This window comes from Stegodyphus dumicola, chromosome 3 (assembly GCF_044657685.1).
Source record: "Stegodyphus dumicola isolate Sdum_Otavi_A_Nest chromosome 3, ASM4465768v1".
In the NCBI taxonomy this organism is placed as follows: domain Eukaryota; kingdom Metazoa; phylum Arthropoda; class Arachnida; order Araneae; family Eresidae; genus Stegodyphus; species Stegodyphus dumicola.
Genome location: NC_140770.1, coordinates 32,315,004 through 32,339,389, shown reverse-complemented (window position 1 = coordinate 32,339,389; position 24,386 = coordinate 32,315,004). Strand labels below are relative to the sequence as shown.

Here is a 24,386-nt window from a genome sequence, read left to right as displayed (position 1 = left end):
TTTTGAAAAGGACCGATTTTGGTCCAGTTTAGAGTCATAGCAGAGTTTAGAATCTATGTGCATTTCGTCGAAACTGAGAACGCATATTTTTTCTGCAGAATTCAAATATTGGCATCTTTCCTTCATTACAGCAAGAACATCACTCTGAATTCCTGGACTACATGAAAATTTAGTGCAGTCCTAAATATCCGCATATAAATGTGCTAGTGCTAGGTAAAGGAATTCCCATTTTTTCTTTCCAAAAATCGTAGCTTTTAGATGACAGAGCTCTTATGACAATGCAACGTGAAATATCTTCACTAGTCCACCGGATTTTTTCCTTCTTTTTTAGCAATGCGTTAATCTGCGTCTTTATAAAAATATGCTTTAGACGTTTTTCCAAATTCTCCGATCTGTTCTGTTTTTTCCTAAATTTCGCTGTTTGGGATTTTAATTTCTGAATTTCCGATACAAATTTCTTTCTAAATGTCGTCCACCTTCTTTGTCGCTGAGCAAACATTCTAAAATCTTTCTTTTCTCTATTTGTCAATATTTTATTACAAATTTCTAAGGATATTATTTTGTTCTTCAAATTATCAATACATTCTTGTTTATCTTTACACTTAGGGCACTCAGGGATATTGTCACATAGGGCATTGTCACTTGTGAGTTTTATTTCAAAATCATTCACATTTGATTTATTATTGTCAGCTTCAATTTCGTTCTCGGCCTCAAAATAAATTTTCTTTGGGCTTAATTCCTGTAGTCTTTCAAAAGCACTCTGCATTAGTTTTTTCAAATCTCTCCGATTTCTTGGTGTTATTTTGTTTACTGCACACGATAAATTTACTTTCGGCACAGCATTGCATTTCAACAGTTTCTTTTGCGGCAATCCAAGCAAGCGATTTCTCATGTCATCTTCATAATCACTGCACAGAAAATGTTCGCTGCAAATTCTTGCTTTTTTCACATTAATAGAATCCTGTCTTCGACATTTATGTATCCATTCTTTCGTCAAAAGCAAATTGTCCTTGGGGAAAGCATGAAATACAATATCTCTTCCTTTCGTATTTCTATAAGTGTTACGGCACGTTGCTACAGCACAAGAAGCCATATTACATAAAGGATACTTTAAATATAGAATTTAAAAGGAAAACTGACTAAAACTATATATACACAAATTATTTTAAATATTTGCATTATTAGAAAACAAATATGTATGATTAAAATGAATTTGGGATATGCGATCTCCAAAAAATCGTCTCGCAAGTGAATGAAACTACAGTTTTAAAGGCGCGAAATCAGAGCAGGTGCAACAGAGATACGTCAGATTACTCCCGGTTCCCCCCTTCTATGAGACTCGCGTCGGCGAGGAGTCGAACAAAGGAATGACCTAGCCCTTCTATTTATCCCTGATTAATCGTCTGGCAACAATAAAGGAGAATGAGAAGAAGTGAAGGAAATTTAATTTTGAAGTTAAATATTCGGTTATTGTTTACCCAATGATTGTAATTTAATAATGCCGTTTTATACGAAAGGAAGGTTTCATTTATTAGCAGTTTTTAAGAATGAAAATATTCAATATTAGTGAAATTTTTTTTTTACATGTATGATACTCGTTTATAAAAATGAGACGAACCGCCTTTCCCGCCAATTGCAAATTGTAGGTTCCGTGTCTTAAAAACGCAAGTTTATTATTCATAACATGTATTTTTATGTTATTTAAAGCATGTCTTTACCGGTCATTTTATTTTTTAAATAAAATTTATTAATGTGGAAATCGGAAGCATTTTTAATTATTTTCCGTTTTTGAATCTGTCGCCCTAGAAAAGCTACACAAAATGGATGACGGTGTGGATGATATTTTGGCATTTACAAATAAATACTTTGATTATATAAATTTTAGTGAACTGAACGATAGTTGGGTTATTGAAGTGATAGAAAATGATTTCGTTGATGTCGAAGAGAACAATATGACAATTAGTATTCTGTTTGTTCGTGATGCATTGAAAACTCTGTGTAAACTTGCTGATGTATGCCAAGCCTGGTATGAAAAGTTCTCTGACGATGGTGAATCAGTGCTATATGAAAATAAAAGCTTAGAGGAGAATGTTTTATGGGCATATCTCAATGGAATGGACATTAATGTAAAACAGATTCTTGGAATAATATATTTATTGTGTTCAAAAGCTGTAAAACCCACTTCAACCCTTGAAGAAAAAGAACTTGGTTTAGGAAGTGCTAAATGGTATTTTAGTTGCTTGAGAGTTCCTGGTAGTGCTGCATATTCAGTTTACCATCCTAACTTGTACCGTTTGTGCATTGATTGTTTTTATATTCCACCTGAAAGTAAAGATGCTTGGAATGAATATGAAAGCCTTTTGCCTCTTTTTATTGAAGCTTTGGATGTATTAGTTCCTTTGCTGAGTGAATTTCATTTTGATCGTGATTCTGGGACAGTTGAACACACTATTAAAAAATTATCAGAGTTGGCTGCAAGTGATGTCTCAAAGAATGATCTTAATTTTTCAACTGATTTTGTGAACATGAATAAAAGAGAACGTAGAAGACATTATCAGTTTGCATTTGTTATCTCTTCTCTTGCTTATCAAGGTTTTACTTCACTTATGCAATCCGATTTAAATGGAGAAAAAGATTATAATTATTCGATCATTTTAACACATTTGAACCGCCTTATTTCATGTTGTAAAGTTGCATCATCTCCTATACCTCATAAATTTCTGGTAATTAAAGACAATGCAGTTGCATTTATTTGTTACAATTTAAATTGTGACAGAGATTTTTATTCCAAGTTATCTCAAGAATCATTAAAAAGACTATGCATAAGAGTTAATGATAAAACTGAATTCAGATCAGTTGTTGCTGATTCTGTGTTTACGATTTTATATAATTTAAATACTGAAGATACAGCAGAAATGATTTATTGGCTTTTGTTACTTGTAGATTCTTCAGAAATAAAAGATAGAGTAGTTTCCCTGGAAATACTAAACCTTTTGTTAACAAATTTTAAGCACATTAGTTGTGATGGGCTAGCTGAAGATCTGAAAATTTACTTAACTCCCTTGCCTTTAGTATATGCTGTTCTTACGAGATGTGATGATACATCACCAGCTGTTAGGACTAAAGCTCTTGGTGTATTATCACAAAGTATGGAACATGTTTTAAAATTCATCATGGAAACAAGAGATAAAACTGATTTCCCGGAAGAGACATTTGAACGTATTCCTGAAAGAGAATATACTGACAATGGGTACCATCGAGTTTTCTGGTATGAACTGAATTCTTTCAGAGAGAGATTAGATGAAATTGCTTCTATTTTGGTCAGGCGGATTGAGGATAATAATGTGACAGCGAGGAGAGCAGCTCTTCAGGCATTAGAAAAGCTTATTACGTTTGATCTCACTTATTTAAATGTCAAAAATATAAAGGTATTTAATTTTTAATTATATCATTTTAACACTGTTTGAATTATGTGAAGTATTAAAAGAATTTTTTAGATGAAATTTGATGAAATTTTTGAAGTAAATGTTCTAACCTGATGTGTCACAGTTATTTACAAATTTTTAGTTACAATTTTAACTGAAAAGTAACTGAAATTTTTATTTACAATTTTAACTGAGTAACTGAAATTTTTAGTTACAATTTACAGTTATTTCTGATAAATTGCAAAATTAAAGAGAGCTAAAAAGTGGTACTTTCCTTGTTAAAACAGCCATCACATTTAATTGCAAAAATAGGCAAACTTAATCCTTTATGCTACCATGGTTAGTTGCCAAAATGTGGTATGTTTTGGTTATTTTAGCAAGGAAGTAGCAAAGAATTTTAGTGATTCAAAATTGAAATTCAGATTTTTGAGAAATTGATTATTATCACAGAATAGAATACAGAACATGTTTTAAAATTTATCATGGAAGTGTGATGGAACTAATTTTTCAGACGAGGTGTTTAAAGATTGCCCTGAAAGCGAATATATTCAGACTGCAGTTTAATACTGAAAGTTATATGCTAAATGTTACAGTAGAGCTACTCGTTTAAGGTATAGAGCTTAAAATCATAATTTTAAAACAAACCATTCAAACTTGCAATCATAAATAAAAAAAAATTGCTGTGATTTTATTCCATCATATTAACCCTCTCAGTATAATGGAAGAAAAATTTGGGTTGATCTTTACATTTTGGTAACTTGGCGTTTTTTTGGCGAAAATTTGGCGACCAACTCTCCTACAGCAACTCTCTATTTTTTTTTCCCGCCACCATTTTGTCTTCACGAAGTAAAGACATGTTTCGGTTGATCTTTACAATATGGTAACCGGTAGTTTGGCGACATTTTGGAGGCGATAAAGGTTACTTACTACCTGGGACTTTGGTAATAATGTGAGCAGTACTCGGTTCCGATTACGCATTATTTTGCGTGAGGGAAATGAGAGAATGTCATGTGATATTAATGGACAAATTACGGTTCTTTAATCGGAAAAGGGGGGAAATCAGGAAAAAATGTGGAAATTTTGTATTTAGCTTTATACTGTGTTGTGTGAAACAGTGTTGTTTAATTTTTGGATCCCATGGCCCTAACTAAAGTTAATTCGAAATAGGTATTTAGGCATTGTGATAAAGAGAAGTTTGCTTTTTATTTAGCGGAGGAAGTATGGAGGAAAAATTCGCAGAAAAAATCTTTCAATAATTTTATTGAATGAATTAGAAAAGTGTATCCGCCACATAATCAAGATTCTGAAGAAGATTAGGTAAGTTAGTATTTTTAATTATTTGAGGATATTATTTTTATGCATTGTTCTAAATGTAAGGTAGAAAGGAATTTGGTATTATTGCGAAAATTGTTATTAGCAATGATTTAGTTTAAAGTAATTAGAATTGTAAGGTAATTTTTATTAATTTAATGTATGTGCTCATTTATATTTTAAGTAGTGGTTTTGAATTTAATTATATTTTAATGAAATGATAGTTATTTTGTGAATTTTATGTTTGTAGGAATTTGGTATACGTTTAAGTTGAAATAAACGTGCATGGAAATAATTTAAATATTTGATACTAAGTATTTGTAATGCTTGCGGTATGAATTCGTTGGTGACGTGTATAATGTAATACAGTCAAAAGTCGTTAATTCGGACACCCATAATCTGGAATGATCTATAATCCGGACCTCAAAGCTACAAACTTTCTGCGCATGCGCCGCTTTGACGCATGCGCATAAGACCTTTACCGCTGCGAATTTGCGTGTGCGCGTGCGCAAAATACATTTACGAATGCGCGTTTAATGTATAACGGACAAGATAAGCTAAGCTAAAATTATCTAATTATCTATTTCAGTTAGTGTTGCAGATTGTGTTGTTCCTTAATCTTCGAATTGGATCCGGATTATTATTTTTTGCAGACTGTTAGAGCAATTTTATAAAAGTAAGCTTGAACTTTCGATTATGTCAAATAGAATTTCCGATATATATTTACTAATATGTAAAGGATATACAAAGCGAAAGTATCTTTCGGAGTCCATTAAACAAAAAGTAGAATTGCTGCAAAAAATGGATAAAGGCATATCCTTTGTTTATGTAAACTTTAACGTTTGTTTATGTAAACTTTAACGTTTGTTTATCTTTAACACTGGGCGGCGTGCAATGAATTGGAAGTTGATCCAGCACTATCCTTATCTTAAGAGCAGATGTTTTTATTTTATTTGGCTTATAATTGCTTACTCAATGTAGTATTTCATCTCGATGTGTCTTTGATATGATTTAAATCAAATGCCTCGTCATTATAATTCGCGGATAAGCGAAGAAAGTGATAGAGGTTATTGAAAACGAAAAAATTTCGATTGACAAATTAGTCGGTATTCTTGACACAGCAATTATAGGACTTGAACAGCGGAACTTTGTAACTGAACACGAAATTATGTCTGTTTATAGAATTAAAGAGAATGTATTATCACATAAAAAACGAAGCAACTTAAACAACTTACATTGAAAGAAATGTTTAATAAAGTAAACAAATAAATATTAAGCTTTTTTTTTTGTAAATTTTGATACCCTTTAGATCATAATTGTACTTTATTTCGTAAATTACGGTTTCATATTTTTAATTTTATAATTTCTGCATGCCATTTTACCAGATTTAAACTGATATCTATAATCCGGAATCGCCGAAGTCCCGACGAGTCCGGATTAACGACTTTTGACTGTAGATGATTTAGAGGTAAAAGTTTTTGGATATTTTATTTATTTTATATGTGGAAATGTTCATATTTGTAAAGGGTAAATACTTTTTCGCGATCAGGTAATTTCATATATGTTCTTTTTACCGGGTTTAAAGATTGAGAAAATTGTCATTTATTTTCGTGAAATTTTTCTAATTTATGAGAAAAAAAGCAGTGTACATGGATATAGTGAAGAGTGTGCACAATGCCATTTTTGTGCAATTCTGGGATGTTTTTTTAAGTAAAGTTTTTTAAGTTACCTGATCGCGAAAAAGTATTTACCCTTTCCAAATATGAACATTTCCACATATAAAATAAATAAAATATCCAAAAACTTTTACCTCTAAATCATCTTACATTATACACGTCTCCAACGAATTCATACCGCAACCATTACAAATACTTAGTGTCAGATATTTAAATTATTTCCATGCACGTTTACTTCAACTAAAACATACCAAATTCCTACAAACATAAAATTCACAAAATAACTATCATTTAATTAAAATATAATTAAATTCAAAAACACTACTTAAAATATATATGAGCACATACATTAAATTAATACATACATAAATACCCATTTCGAATTCACTTTAGTTACGGCCATGGGATCCAAAAATTCACGAACACTGTTTCACACAACACAGAATAAAGTCAAATACAAAATTTCCAGATTTTTTCCCGATTTCCCCCCTTTTCCGATTAAAGAACCGTAATTCGTCCATTAATATCACATGACATATCCCATGATCTCTCATTTCCCTCACACAAAATAATGCGTAATCGGAATACTGCTCACATTATTACCAAAGTCCCAGGTAGTAACCTTTATCGCCTCCAAAATGTCGCCAAACTACCAGTTACCATATTGTAAAGATCAACCAAAATTTGTTATAAAAGGGTGGCTTTCGTATTCATTACACATTAAAAATTTTTCCAATTTTTAATGTATCCGATTTTGGGTTGTATGAATTTTGGAAGAAAAAGAATCAAGATACAAAATGAGAAAGTCATTTTTTAATTATGATCAAGAAAATGCCATTCATTCATGACAATTTGAGGAACTTTGAAATTTCAGGGCTGAACCCATAATGCTCAGAGGGTTAATATCATAAGTGTGCGGGAAAAAAGTAACTCAGAAAAACGGGAAATGGAAAGAAGACCCCTGGAAAATAAGGAAAGGAAAGGAGGGCGCCTGAGAATAAGAAATAGGAACTTGCAAATTTCGCCAATCCGAGTTGGGAAAACAGCCAGATTCTCATTTAACCAGCAGGGTTATAGCGAGATGTCTTGAGAGAGGTGTTAAGTGTAAGACACTGAACTAGCTGCACCTTACCAAGGCCTATTGAAAAAGAGGTTTTTTTTTCCAAGATGCCTCTGGGATGATCTCATTTCTGTTCGCTTGTTTTAAAACAGATTTGTTTCTCACTGTTCTGGAAAGAGATCCAGGTTTAGGGTAGTTTCCCCAGAAGAAAAGAATCAATTGGAAAGCAATTTTGCTGCTGTAATGTATTAATGATTATCGGCTGTGGAACTAAATGATTTCATCTGTCCCTGACTAACAACTAACAGTTTGTTCACAGCTCGATTTAGTCCCTAATTTATGTTGCCGTTAAAGGCCTGGAATTTGCTGTTTCATAAAATAACTATATTTCATAAATTACCTTATTGAATCAGTTAAAGTATATAAAATTATTGGATTCTGTGATATAGCTAGTTATTTTATAGAATACCAATGGCCTAATCATTACAAGGTGTTGGTAAATATCTTTGTTATTGTACAGTCAAAAGTCTTTAATCCGGACTCATCGGGACTTCAGCAATTCCGGATTATCTGTTTTTCCGGATTATAGATAATCAGTTTAAATCTGGTAAGATAGCATGCAGAAATTTTAAAATTCAAAATATGAAACCGTAATTTATGAAATGAAGAACAATTATGATCTAAAGAGTATCGAAATTTACAAAAAAAAGCTTAATTTTTATTTGTTTACTTTATTAAACATTTCTTTCTACGCGCACATGCCTAAAGCATACATTACACATAGTTGAAATTAGAAAATTGCAACCAGAAAACTATTTTATGTGTATTCGTGATATTTATAATGATGAGGAATTTGATTTAAATCATATCAAAGACGGAGTACATCGAGATGAAATACAGTCAAAAGTCGTTAATTCGGACACCCATAATCCGGACCTCAAAGCTAAAAACTTTCTGCGCATGCGCCGCGGTGGCACATGCGCACAGGCGTTTTACGCGAGCGCGTAAGACCTTGACTACTGCGCATATGCGTGTGCGCAACTGCAGAATACGTTTTCGCCTGCGCGTTTAATGTATAACAGACGGTGTTAGCTAAAATTATCTAATTATCTATTTCAGTTAATGTTAATGATTGCATTGTTCCTTAATCTTCGAATTGGATCCCGCTTATTATTTTTAGCAGACTGTAAGAGCAATTTTATAAAAGTAAACTTGAACTTTTCGATTATGTCAAATAGAATTTCCGATGCTGGAACTTCCAAAGGATCTACAAAACGAAAGTATGTTTCGATGTCCAACAAACAAAAAGTCGAATTGCTGCAAAAAATGGATAAAGACATGAAGAATGTGACAGAGAGGTTAGTGAAAACGAAAAAATTTCGATTGACAAGTTAGTCGGTATTCTCGGCACAGCAATTAACGGGACTTGAACAGCAGAACTTTGTAACTGAACAAGAAATTATGTCTTTTTATAGAATTAAAGAGAAAGTATTATCACATAAAATGAAGCAACTTAAACAACTTACATTGAAAGAAATGTTTAATAAAGTAAACAAATAAATATTAAGCTTTTTTTTTTGTAAATTTTGATACCCTTTAGATCATAATTGTACTTTATTTCGTAAATTACGGTTTCATATTTTTAATTTTATAATTTCTGCATGCCATTTTACCAGATTTAAACTGATGATCTATAATCCGGAATCGCCGAAGTCCCGACGAGTCCGGATTAACGACTTTTGACTGTAGATGATTTAGAGGTAAAAGTTTTTGGATATTTTATTTATTTTATATGTGGAAATGTTCATATTTGTAAAGGGTAAATACTTTTTCGCGATCAGGTAATTTCATATATGTTCTTTTTACCGGGTTTAAAGATTGAGAAAATTGTCATTTATTTTCGTGAAATTTTTCTAATTTATGAGAAAAAAAGCAGTGTACATGGATATAGTGAAGAGTGTGCACAATGCCATTTTTGTGCAATTCTGGGATGTTTTTTTAAGTAAAGTTTTTTAAGTTACCTGATCGCGAAAAAGTATTTACCCTTTCCAAATATGAACATTTCCACATATAAAATAAATAAAATATCCAAAAACTTTTACCTCTAAATCATCTTACATTATACACGTCTCCAACGAATTCATACCGCAACCATTACAAATACTTAGTGTCAGATATTTAAATTATTTCCATGCACGTTTACTTCAACTAAAACATACCAAATTCCTACAAACATAAAATTCACAAAATAACTATCATTTAATTAAAATATAATTAAATTCAAAAACACTACTTAAAATATATATGAGCACATACATTAAATTAATACATACATAAATACCCATTTCGAATTCACTTTAGTTACGGCCATGGGATCCAAAAATTCACGAACACTGTTTCACACAACACAGAATAAAGTCAAATACAAAATTTCCAGATTTTTTCCCGATTTCCCCCCTTTTCCGATTAAAGAACCGTAATTCGTCCATTAATATCACATGACATATCCCATGATCTCTCATTTCCCTCACACAAAATAATGCGTAATCGGAATACTGCTCACATTATTACCAAAGTCCCAGGTAGTAACCTTTATCGCCTCCAAAATGTCGCCAAACTACCAGTTACCATATTGTAAAGATCAACCAAAATTTGTTATAAAAGGGTGGCTTTCGTATTCATTACACATTAAAAATTTTTCCAATTTTTAATGTATCCGATTTTGGGTTGTATGAATTTTGGAAGAAAAAGAATCAAGATACAAAATGAGAAAGTCATTTTTTAATTATGATCAAGAAAATGCCATTCATTCATGACAATTTGAGGAACTTTGAAATTTCAGGGCTGAACCCATAATGCTCAGAGGGTTAATATCATAAGTGTGCGGGAAAAAAGTAACTCAGAAAAACGGGAAATGGAAAGAAGACCCCTGGAAAATAAGGAAAGGAAAGGAGGGCGCCTGAGAATAAGAAATAGGAACTTGCAAATTTCGCCAATCCGAGTTGGGAAAACAGCCAGATTCTCATTTAACCAGCAGGGTTATAGCGAGATGTCTTGAGAGAGGTGTTAAGTGTAAGACACTGAACTAGCTGCACCTTACCAAGGCCTATTGAAAAAGAGGTTTTTTTTTCCAAGATGCCTCTGGGATGATCTCATTTCTGTTCGCTTGTTTTAAAACAGATTTGTTTCTCACTGTTCTGGAAAGAGATCCAGGTTTAGGGTAGTTTCCCCAGAAGAAAAGAATCAATTGGAAAGCAATTTTGCTGCTGTAATGTATTAATGATTATCGGCTGTGGAACTAAATGATTTCATCTGTCCCTGACTAACAACTAACAGTTTGTTCACAGCTCGATTTAGTCCCTAATTTATGTTGCCGTTAAAGGCCTGGAATTTGCTGTTTCATAAAATAACTATATTTCATAAATTACCTTATTGAATCAGTTAAAGTATATAAAATTATTGGATTCTGTGATATAGCTAGTTATTTTATAGAATACCAATGGCCTAATCATTACAAGGTGTTGGTAAATATCTTTGTTATTGTACAGTCAAAAGTCTTTAATCCGGACTCATCGGGACTTCAGCAATTCCGGATTATCTGTTTTTCCGGATTATAGATAATCAGTTTAAATCTGGTAAGATAGCATGCAGAAATTTTAAAATTCAAAATATGAAACCGTAATTTATGAAATGAAGAACAATTATGATCTAAAGAGTATCGAAATTTACAAAAAAAAGCTTAATTTTTATTTGTTTACTTTATTAAACATTTCTTTCTACGCGCACATGCCTAAAGCATACATTACACATAGTTGAAATTAGAAAATTGCAACCAGAAAACTATTTTATGTGTATTCGTGATATTTATAATGATGAGGAATTTGATTTAAATCATATCAAAGACGGAGTACATCGAGATGAAATACAGTCAAAAGTCGTTAATTCGGACACCCATAATCCGGACCTCAAAGCTAAAAACTTTCTGCGCATGCGCCGCGGTGGCACATGCGCACAGGCGTTTTACGCGAGCGCGTAAGACCTTGACTACTGCGCATATGCGTGTGCGCAACTGCAGAATACGTTTTCGCCTGCGCGTTTAATGTATAACAGACGGTGTTAGCTAAAATTATCTAATTATCTATTTCAGTTAATGTTAATGATTGCATTGTTCCTTAATCTTCGAATTGGATCCCGCTTATTATTTTTAGCAGACTGTAAGAGCAATTTTATAAAAGTAAACTTGAACTTTTCGATTATGTCAAATAGAATTTCCGATGCTGGAACTTCCAAAGGATCTACAAAACGAAAGTATGTTTCGATGTCCAACAAACAAAAAGTCGAATTGCTGCAAAAAATGGATAAAGACATGAAGAATGTGACAGAGAGGTTAGTGAAAACGAAAAAATTTCGATTGACAAGTTAGTCGGTATTCTCGGCACAGCAATTAACGAGACTTGAACAGCGGAACTTTGTAACTGAACAAGAAATTATGTCTTTTTATAGAATTAAAGAGAAAGTATTATCACATAAAATGAAGCAACTTAAACAACTTACATTGAAAGAAATGTTTAATAAAGTAAACAAATAAATATTAAGCTTTTTTTTTTGTAAATTTTGATACCCTTTAGATCATAATTGTACTTTATTTCGTAAATTACGGTTTCATATTTTTAATTTTATAATTTCTGCATGCCATTTTACCAGATTTAAACTGATGATCTATAATCCGGAATCGCCGAAGTCCCGACGAGTCCGGATTAACGACTTTTGACTGTAGATGATTTAGAGGTAAAAGTTTTTGGATATTTTATTTATTTTATATGTGGAAATGTTCATATTTGTAAAGGGTAAATACTTTTTCGCGATCAGGTAATTTCATATATGTTCTTTTTACCGGGTTTAAAGATTGAGAAAATTGTCATTTATTTTCGTGAAATTTTTCTAATTTATGAGAAAAAAAGCAGTGTACATGGATATAGTGAAGAGTGTGCACAATGCCATTTTTGTGCAATTCTGGGATGTTTTTTTAAGTAAAGTTTTTTAAGTTACCTGATCGCGAAAAAGTATTTACCCTTTCCAAATATGAACATTTCCACATATAAAATAAATAAAATATCCAAAAACTTTTACCTCTAAATCATCTTACATTATACACGTCTCCAACGAATTCATACCGCAACCATTACAAATACTTAGTGTCAGATATTTAAATTATTTCCATGCACGTTTACTTCAACTAAAACATACCAAATTCCTACAAACATAAAATTCACAAAATAACTATCATTTAATTAAAATATAATTAAATTCAAAAACACTACTTAAAATATAAATGAGCACATACATTAAATTAATACATACATAAATACCCATTTCGAATTCACTTTAGTTACGGCCATGGGATCCAAAAATTCACGAACACTGTTTCACACAACACAGAATAAAGTCAAATACAAAATTTCCAGATTTTTTCCCCGATTTCCCCCCTTTTCCGATTAAAGAACCGTAATTCGTCCATTAATATCACATGACATATCCCATGATCTCTCATTTCCCTCACACAAAATAATGCGTAATCGGAATACTGCTCACATTATTACCAAAGTCCCAGGTAGTAACCTTTATCGCCTCCAAAATGTCGCCAAACTACCAGTTACCATATTGTAAAGATCAACCAAAATTTGTTATAAAAGGGTGGCTTTCGTATTCATTACACATTAAAAATTTTTCCAATTTTTAATGTATCCGATTTTGGGTTGTATGAATTTTGGAAGAAAAAGAATCAAGATACAAAATGAGAAAGTCATTTTTTAATTATGATCAAGAAAATGCCATTCATTCATGACAATTTGAGGAACTTTGAAATTTCAGGGCTGAACCCATAATGCTCAGAGGGTTAATATCATAAGTGTGCGGGAAAAAAGTAACTCAGAAAAACGGGAAATGGAAAGAAGACCCCTGGAAAATAAGGAAAGGAAAGGAGGGCGCCTGAGAATAAGAAATAGGAACTTGCAAATTTCGCCAATCCGAGTTGGGAAAACAGCCAGATTCTCATTTAACCAGCAGGGTTATAGCGAGATGTCTTGAGAGAGGTGTTAAGTGTAAGACACTGAACTAGCTGCACCTTACCAAGGCCTATTGAAAAAGAGGTTTTTTTTTCCAAGATGCCTCTGGGATGATCTCATTTCTGTTCGCTTGTTTTAAAACAGATTTGTTTCTCACTGTTCTGGAAAGAGATCCAGGTTTAGGGTAGTTTCCCCAGAAGAAAAGAATCAATTGGAAAGCAATTTTGCTGCTGTAATGTATTAATGATTATCGGCTGTGGAACTAAATGATTTCATCTGTCCCTGACTAACAACTAACAGTTTGTTCACAGCTCGATTTAGTCCCTAATTTATGTTGCCGTTAAAGGCCTGGAATTTGCTGTTTCATAAAATAACTATATTTCATAAATTACCTTATTGAATCAGTTAAAGTATATAAAATTATTGGATTCTGTGATATAGCTAGTTATTTTATAGAATACCAATGGCCTAATCATTACAAGGTGTTGGTAAATATCTTTGTTATTGTACAGTCAAAAGTCTTTAATCCGGACTCATCGGGACTTCAGCAATTCCGGATTATCTGTTTTTCCGGATTATAGATAATCAGTTTAAATCTGGTAAGATAGCATGCAGAAATTTTAAAATTCAAAATATGAAACCGTAATTTATGAAATGAAGAACAATTATGATCTAAAGAGTATCGAAATTTACAAAAAAAAGCTTAATTTTTATTTGTTTACTTTATTAAACATTTCTTTCTACGCGCACATGCCTAAAGCATACATTACACATAGTTGAAATTAGAAAATTGCAACCAGAAAACTATTTTATGTGTATTCGTGATATTTATAATGATGAGGAATTTGATTTAAATCATATCAAAGACGGAGTACATCGAGATGAAATACAGTCAAAAGTCGTTAATTCGGACACCCATAATCCGGACCTCAAAGCTAAAAACTTTCTGCGCATGCGCCGCGGTGGCACATGCGCACAGGCGTTTTACGCGAGCGCGTAAGACCTTGACTACTGCGCATATGCGTGTGCGCAACTGCAGAATACGTTTTCGCCTGCGCGTTTAATGTATAACAGACGGTGTTAGCTAAAATTATCTAATTATCTATTTCAGTTAATGTTAATGATTGCATTGTTCCTTAATCTTCGAATTGGATCCCGCTTATTATTTTTAGCAGACTGTAAGAGCAATTTTATAAAAGTAAACTTGAACTTTTCGATTATGTCAAATAGAATTTCCGATGCTGGAACTTCCAAAGGATCTACAAAACGAAAGTATGTTTCGATGTCCAACAAACAAAAAGTCGAATTGCTGCAAAAAATGGATAAAGACATGAAGAATGTGACAGAGAGGTTAGTGAAAACGAAAAAATTTCGATTGACAAGTTAGTCGGTATTCTCGGCACAGCAATTAACGGGACTTGAACAGCGGAACTTTGTAACTGAACAAGAAATTATGTCTTTTTATAGAATTAAAGAGAAAGTATTATCACATAAAATGAAGCAACTTAAACAACTTACATTGAGAGAAATGTTTAATAAAGTAAACAAATAAATATTAAGCTTCTTTTTTTTGTAAATTTTGATACCCTTTAGATCATAATTGTTCTTTATTTCATAAATTACGGTTTCATATTTTTAATTTTAGAATTTCTGCATGCCATCTTATGAGATTTAAACTGATGATCTATAATCCGGAAAAATCGATAATCCGGAATCGCCGAAGTCCCGACGAGTCCGGATTAACGACTTTTGACTGTACTACATTTAGTAAGGAATTATAAGCCGAATAAAATAAAAACATCTGCCTTGAAGATAAGGCTAGTGCTGACAGATCAACTTCCAGTTCGTTGCGACGTTCCCCTCCCCCCTCCCGAGAGCAGCGCGAAATTGATAAACAGATTCGGAATGGTTAGAGAAACAAAGGATATCCCTTTATCCATTTTTTGCAGCAATTCCACTTTTTGTTTGATGGACATCGAAGCATGCTTTTGCTTTGTAGATCCTTTGGCAGCTCCAGATTCGGAAATTCTTTTTGACATAATCGAAAGTTCAAGCTTAGTTTTATAAAATTGCTCTAACAGTCTGGAAAAAATAATAGCCCGGATCCAATTAGAAGATTAAGGAACAACGCAATCTGCAACATTAACTGAAATAGATAATTAGATAATTTTAGCTTAGCTTATACCGTCCTATATATGTGTAAACGCAATTGCATTTATGCATGCGCCGAAAGTTTGTAGCTTTCAGGTCCGAATTATAGATCGTTCCGGATTAAAGACTTTTGACTGTATTAGAAAATGCCTGATCGTTAGCAAAGATGGCATGCAAAAGCTGCTTTATTGCCAGCAGGACTGAGTAACCTAATAATTTTTATAAGTTGTAAAAATATAACTTTTGGTGTAGTATAGTTAGTCATTTTTTATTGCTGTTTAATTAATCTAGCAAAAATATTTATTATTATGTATTCTGTTTTACTGTATTTTTTTTTTTTTTAGATAATCTATCCGTAATATGAAATGTATTTTTCCAGAGAGTAGCGATTTATCGTCAGTTGATTTGTAAAACAAATGATTTTTTTTAAAGCCAAATTGATTATTTTTTACTTTAACAATATATCTTTAGTTAATTTACAGAATAACTAGGTATTTTATAGAACAATTCGTAAAGTGTGAAATTATTAATCCATTGTTACTGTTGTCGTGACTTATCTTCCTTGTCTGACGGTGACATCAGAACAAACCCATGAAATTCATCGTGGCAAGGAGATCAAGCCTGCGCCTGTCGTTGTCAAGAGCCTTCCGCACTGTACTGTTGACAGCAGGACTTTGCTCAGTTCCGCCCTAAATTTTGAAGGAGGTCATCCTGAGATGGAGTGCCCTCTGTCAAAAGGATTTCAGGGTCTCCCACCACTTCCCCTCTGCAACTAACCTCTCAAGAGGCCTTTTGGCTCGCCACAAATTTAGATCCGCACAAATTTAGAGCCATGCTGCACAGACACTATACATTTACAAGCATCCATGCCTTTCCCGGGATTTGAACATGGGCCCTTCGATACAGCAGTCAACTTCACTAACCACTATCCCAGTTGGATGACTTATTAATCTATTATACACTTTAATCGACTTGGCTAGTTAATTCACGAAATACCTAGTTATTCTATTAAATAATTTAATTATATGTTTTAATGATAACATATATTGTATCACTACTAACATCAACTGGTAAATCAGGATTCATGATGCGAAACTTAGCTGAAAATATCCTAATCATATTTCATGTTTTAAAATTTTACCCATTTATGGTGGAATATTTTAAGTTATAAAGCATTGTGACAATTCTTAATGACTGATGAAACAAATCTCAACAAGTAGATTTCATAGCACTGACCTCATTTTAATACAAAGTGAATTGAATATGAATGTGTCGCTTTATGGAGTCATTAGGTTTTTATGAAGCAGAGGACATGAAAAATGAGCAGTGCTCTCGCCGGGACTCGCACCTGGACCTTTCGAATACGTACTGAGTGTGCTACTACGATACACCGTGAATGCGTGCAGAAAGGAGTGAGAAACCATCTTATAACATTAAATATTTGACTAAAGATACAATTTACAACAAAGTGCGTGTGAGCCCAGGAATCGGAAGTATTAAATAATACATGTTGATTCTTAGAAATTATAAGTAGAAGAGGATGTCCAAAAAAATCAATCAAATTTTGAGTTATTTTGAAAATGTTTTCTACAACAATATACAAGGTGGTTCAAAACTATATGTCAAAAATGTAAAGGCAGGTAAAGGGACCTAAATAAGCAGATTTCGTGTAGGAATGTGCGTGTGGTTATGCCGCATTGAGCCAGTAGAGAGCTCTGAGGAGTGCGTTGTATAAAAGCTAGCGCAGCTAGCTGGATTCTTCATTTCCCGCACGGATCTTGAGCAGCATGCTTCATTACACCAATGCGGAGCTTACTGACATGCATCTCATGTATAGGGCTGCACAAGGAGGTGGATTAGCTGCTCAAAAATTTACAGGGAGCGATTCTCAGAGTGGAATCAGCCGGATAGTAGAACATTTGAGCAACTTCATCGAGAGTTAAGTATGGGTGGATCATTTTATGTGTCCAGGCATGATACTGGCATTGGAAGACATCACAGAATTCCTGAGGTGAAAGAAAGGATACTAAACACAGTAGGGGATAATCCTTCATCAAGCTCTAGAGCAGTAGAACGTGCACTGGGTGTGAGCCTTGCAACTGTTTTGAGGACTTTACATGAAGATGGAATACATCTGTATCATTTACAGAGTGTGTAAGCAATGACTCCTGACGATTATGTTCTACGTCTCAACTTTGCTCGTTGGTACCAACAGCAATCTGCAGGCAATCAAGCTTTCCCTGCCGATGTTTTATTTACTGATTTCTAAGAATTTCATACACTAGCAATCAATCAATAAAATAAAGAAAGAATGCAAGAAACATCGATAGTAAAACACCTTTTTTCAAGAAATCTTACTTTTTTGTGCTACTATTCTCCCCATGTTCACAGTGACCAGTTTTTGCTTAACCTTTTCAGCATGAGTTTGTCATATACATTTGTTGCAAACTTTAAGAGGCAATTCTGCAAAGAACCTGGTAAATGTAAACACTGCAAAAAATAGTTCAAACTTCGTAATTCAACAGATTTGCTTGTTCGGAGGCAGCAGCCGTTCTGTAATGTTCTTTTTGGTCTGGTCGTAATTTTGCTTATTGTGGCATCACACTCATTGTTCATGTTTGTATTGTAATTTATTCTTCATTTATTTACTTTTACTAACCACTATCCCGGTATTATCCAACAAAAGTTCTGACTATTATCCAACAAAAGTTTTGCAACGCTACCAAACGGAAGGAAATGAGGGAACTACTCTGATATGGGCCCTCAAGTAGCCAAATTTCTCGCCAAACATTTTTGGCGAGAAACTTCACGCTGCCATATTACTATCTAAATTTTTTGTCTACATTTCGAACTTTAAGCCTAAAATGTCTCCAAAAACGCTGTTTTCGCACATGCAAAAACTACATTTTGAACACACGATTTAAGCTAAAAATCCGAAACAAAAACAAAAAATTTAGATAGCAAAAACGTAAAGTTTCTAACTAAAAATATTTGGCAAGAATTCATGTACACAGCGACATGTTTTAACTTGAAAAAAACATCTACGAATGGCACAATGTAGGCAACGAACGAATCTACGAACTACGCACACCTCGCTTTAATAAATTAACATAACAACAGTAAATTTCAAAGAATACAATGTACACAGCATCCTGTTTAAATTTTAAAAAAAAATCTACGAATTGCACAATTTAGGCAACGAACGAATCTACAAACTACGCACACCTCACTTTAATAAATTAACATAACAACAATAATTTCAAAGAATACCATGTACCCAGCATCCTGTTTAAACTTAAAAAAACATCTACGAATTGCACAATTTAGGCAAGGAACGAATCTACGATCTACGCACACCTCGCTTAATAAAATAACAACAATAAATTTCACATAATACCGTGTACACAGCGTTCTGTTTCAAAAAACAACAATAACGACAGAAATTCATACTAAAGAACCAATGAACATAACATTCTACAAAATAAGAACAAGAATAATATAAAATGCATTTACCATGAATTAATGCTTTTTCGAACAGCAGAAATACCAATTTCATACCGCCTTTAACATGCCGCCACGTATTCACTATTGTATTTACATGACAGCCAGACACACTCGAGAAATTTCATACTATGGTTCACAAATAAATAAAATCACAAATCCCTACTTCTATCATGCACAGCCATAAAAAAATAATCTCCCAGACCCTATTTCCACACCTCCAAATACCCACTACCCCTCAACAGGATGGCTACAATGATATTTCCTTTTGCCGAACTTCAGTTCAACAACTACCATTTTATCTTTCCCTCCCATTTTCTCAAACACAGATGCGAATGAACGAGCTCCAGCGAAAGATTTTTCAACGTCAGCAGGGTTGCCATAGAACACGCAATCACTCCAAAAACCAGCGCAGAACACATATCGCCACATTTGGTGAAATTAGGGCGTATATCAGAGTTGTACCGAAATGAGTTTTTGGACAAAATTGTGACTGGAGAGGAACAGCTATCAGACATTGGATGGGATTTTTTTGCAGAAGGCATCGAGAAACTTGTACCACATCTCGACAAATGCTTAAATAACAGAGGTAATTACGTTGAAAAGTAGATTATGAATGAAACTTTAACCTTTTGAGAACAGGATGGCCATTATAGTGGCCATAGATTCCTCTGTTTGAAAGGACGGGATTGTCCACTTTAGTCCATGTCTTTTTCCCCCATTTTCCATTCTGAAAGAGTGGGATGAAGTGTCAAATTTGACATCCCTGGGGTTTTAACCACTTATCTCTTTCAAAGGTCTTTGTGTTAAGAATCCGGTTTTTCACAATTTTTCCCTTTTAGTTCTTATAGCTACAGAATTCGCGATAACTGCGTTTGTAAATTGTAAACAGAGCCTTGCGTTGCTTTAGAATATTGCATATTTTCGTAAGTTTTTTAGGAATTATTTGAAGTTTTTCTAGCAATTGACTTTTTTCCAGCAATATGCCAAAAAGGAAAAGAGGTCTGACTGAAGAAGAAATACGAAAACTTCTTCAAGAGTTTGATGATGAAATATATACACATACATATATTTGTATGTTTATATACGTATGCATAAATCCGCACGCAAAACACATATATATAAATGCAAATGTGTGTGAACATGTACGTGTCTGTATATACGTTATTCCCATTTAAGGGTATGCATGCTTTCCGCTTTATGTGCATATCTGCACTTATACCATATGATATCAATGCAGACATACATAATGGAAATGTAGGTATACATTTCCATAAACAAATATAAATTCCCACATACTTGTATACATGTACAAGCACTTTTTCTTACATTCTTATCAGTTCATTCTTAACAGTTCCGTCTGTATTTCCATATATATCTGTTTATGCTGAAGTGACCTTCACACACGGAAGTTTACTGTGATGGTATTGTTATTCAAACAAATCACAAGAACATAAATATAAATTTTGTGTCAAAGAAATAACAATAGTTTTACAATTTCAGTCTGAAACCTGGAAATCGTAAATACACTAAAACTAGTCAATTAGTTTGAAAGGTCATCTCTAGCCATTAGATTCCAGATGTACTGATGTTCTGTTATTTTAAAGAGTACCTCCGTATCAGTGTCTCGGTTTCACGGTCAAATAATTTTGAAGTAAGATGTTCAGAATGGATTAGAGTAGCATTTGTGAAATTTTACTGTCTGTTGAGCTCCGAGAATACAAATAGGACGTAAAAGCTCTCAAATAATGCACAAATCATTGTTCTAAGAAACACATGTTCCCCATCTGTATTTCTGAACCTTGACCTTTTAAGGATTGAATGCCTTTGTCATTCATTAGACATATATCTCAGCAACTACGTTCAAGGACAACGATTTCCTGGGGGCATACCTTGGGCACTCAGTTATGAAATAGTTTCGATACGACAGCATAATGACCGAAGTGTTAATGAAACCAATGAATAGCAGCCAAATTTTCACTAAAAATGAGAAAAACAGTTAATTCAACTGTGTCAGTATAGATTTTGCATGACCTGACAATGAAGATTTTTTGAGTAACTGCAAGTAAAGATACTCGCTAATATATCGTAGAATTTAAATTCCGCCATATAAAATATTCTGAAATGATTGATGCCAAAGCTGCTGCAAAGACAGTCTGGAGTTGAAACGAACAGGTTTCAACAATAGAGGAAAAAAAAAAATTCACATGCGACGACAATTTCAAACAGGAGAGAAGTTTACTGATCGGGCACCTTTCTCTTAATGTGCTAAATTATGTAGCAGAATATAGAATAACATAATACAGTATTGAAAACTAAACTAATTATCATGTAACTTTTGTCCCACAGTTTTTGCAGACACTATGCATAACAAACAATTTTCCCTTCAATTTGAAAAACTCTTTGCACTAAGAAATTACCTAAATTTTGATACCTGAGTGAACACGTTCCTTTAGTGAGGCTGGGAATTTAGTTTTAGACAAATGGAATTAATGCTTTGAATTATGGGTTTGCATACTAAATAATTTGACGTTTTTAATGACTGAAATCCATTCTATTATTAATACTTGAAATATATAACTTACTTATTTTCAATAAACAGTATAAAACGGTACATGAATAAACAATCTTTTTTTTTCAAATTTTTAAAACTAAAATATTCTAAAAAACAGTTTTTGAGCTTCTGTTTTATTATACATTAATTTTGGAAAAGAACTGAATTTTAATTAGTAGCACTTATATAGTTGGACATTGCGGTACTAACAGTCTACAATAAAATAAAATTATTTTTAATTGAACCAGTTATATTCTACTTCCCTTCCTTTTGCAACATAGATGCACCCCTCTGAGAGTCCATTAAACTACACACAAGAATCTTTGTTGCCAATAGGAGGTGATTTCTTAAAGGGGGGAAAGCATTCGGCTCAAGATTCCCCGTCCTTTTAAGGCTTTTACTGCTACCAAAGCCCCAACCTCAAAAGGTTAAGATATAAATAAAGTTATTGTAAAATTTTACTGCTGTTTTCTTTTCTTTCTTGTTTTGTTCTTTTTTTTTTTTTTTTTTTTTTGACTGACCCTCCTATTTTGTCTGATTTCCATACTACCTTTCCTGAATTTTTTAACAATGAATAGATGGAATTATTTTCATTTAATTAAGGAAGTTGTTCGAGACAGATGCTTGTCTGTAGTAGTGTGTCTCAAAAGAATTATTGCTTTCATCGAAAACATGTTCACACCACAGGCCTTAATTTTTAATATCAGAAGTGCCGGAGCCATAGGAAAGGAACAAGGGAAAAAATAAATAAAAGAATACCTATTAATAAAATAACTAATAATTAAAATAATTAAATAACTAAATTAAAATACAATTAAAACAATCTGAAAGGTATCAAATTTTAAATTACGTCCAAAGGGGCATTTTTTTAACGTTTTGTGTGTTACCTATATTTATTGAATATCATGTTCTTTGCACTTAAATCATAAAATTCAGTTCAACAATGTCTCAAAATAATTTTAAAATGAGCATATCTTTAAAATTTCCGATACACAGTTCCACGCACTGGAGATAAAAAGGTCCCTCCCCCGGTAGAGTGTTGCCATTACTCACTTTTAAATCATTGAGTTTGTTAATCAAAAATTCTTTAAAGCTTTACAAAATACGAGATTGATAATAAAACAAATTCCAAATTTTAAAATTGGATGACTCTAGGTACTGTTGTTGTATCACAATGCGAAAAATATAATACAGGGCGATAGTATTTGGTGGCAACGATCTGAAAAGTGATATCCCATTTATAGAGTTCCGACATGAAATCACAAAATGAAAACAATAGTCCTTCAGGTACAAAGCCCCCTTGAACTAAGAATATAAAGATATACTAAAAAATTAATAAATTATTGAATTCATAATAAGCAGTCAAATTAAAGAAATAAAATGTAGGACCTTGTCTTATTTGGAACGTCGGCTGGACTGCAATTTCATTCAAAAACTAAGAAACAGCTTAGCTGGCTTCTGGCTGAATTTAAGGCCCCTGAATATATGGTACAGTACAAAGTGTCGTAATCTAAACGTCCGTTATCCGGAATGATCTATAATCCGGACCTCAAAGCCACAAACTTACGCATGCGCTTTTAATGCACGTAAAGCATTTACCCATGCGCACTCTGATAGAGAAGAAAGTGACATAGAGGTTATTGAAAATGAAATAATTTCATTTGACAAGTTAGTCAGTATTCTCGACACAGCAATTACAGGACTTGAACAGTCGAACTTTGTAACTGAAGAAGAAATTATGTCTGTTTATAGAATTAAAGAGAAAGTATTAGCACAAAAACGAAGCAACTTAAACAACTTACATTGAAAGAAATGTTTAATAAAGTAAACAAATAAAAATAAATATTAAGCTTTTTTTTTTTTTTTTTTGTAAATTTTTATACCTTTTAGATCATAATTGCTCTTTATTTCATAAATTACAGTTTCATATTTTTAATTGTATAATTTCTGCGTGCCATCTTACCAGATTTGAACTGATGATCTATAATCTGAAAAAACCTTTAATCCCGAATCGCCGAAGTCCCAACGAGTCCGGATTACAGACTTTGTACTGTATAATGTATTATTTCAAGAAATGAGAGAAAAAAATTCTTCTAGCATACAAATGGAAAAAAAGTAAAATGATTAAAGCGTCACTAACAATAATAGATAAAATGGTAGAAACAATACGAGAGTATGAAAAGAAATTTTAATCGAGAAGTGTAGCTTCGAAAACAAAGAGGGAAGAGTCCACACTGTTTTTTAACTGCTGTGCCCTATTGATTTAATTCTGGCTGGCAGGGAGAATGAGACTGGTTAAGAAAATTTTTCTGAATCTGATCCAATAGCAACAGAAAAACAAACATAAAGTCTACAAGAGTGGCATTTTTTGTCACCCATATTTGGTTGTATAAAGTTTAAGTCTGCTGGAGCTCTGCAGTGAAAAATCATTAGCCCTGGACTTACACGACCAAAATAATTACTTTTAATACTTTCGAGAGGAAAAAAAATTAATGTTCTCATAAATTCATGGCACTATGTGGAGAAGAAGCATGTGGATGAAGGCTTTTCTTTCTTTAAAAATCTTAACCTCCGACAAAGCATTGTTCCCCAGAGAAAGACAGGCATGCATTCAAAAGTTATAAGCGATTTTTAAGGCATATA

The 24,386-nt window shown here is 33.0% G+C and overlaps 1 protein-coding gene across 1 annotated transcript in view; it reads left to right on the top strand.

Annotated features, from left to right (window-relative positions):
- Positions 1-1,414: 1,414 nt before the first annotated feature.
- The window catches only part of Cap-D3 (Chromosome associated protein D3), a 99,938-nt gene continuing 76,966 nt past the window's right edge, over positions 1,415-24,386 (top strand). The window contains exon 1 of the mRNA XM_085812716.1: positions 1,415-3,428. Coding sequence (XP_085668842.1) covers positions 1,821-3,428 — 1,608 coding nt within the window. The 5' untranslated portion in view covers positions 1,415-1,820. The remainder of the gene's footprint in view (positions 3,429-24,386) is intronic.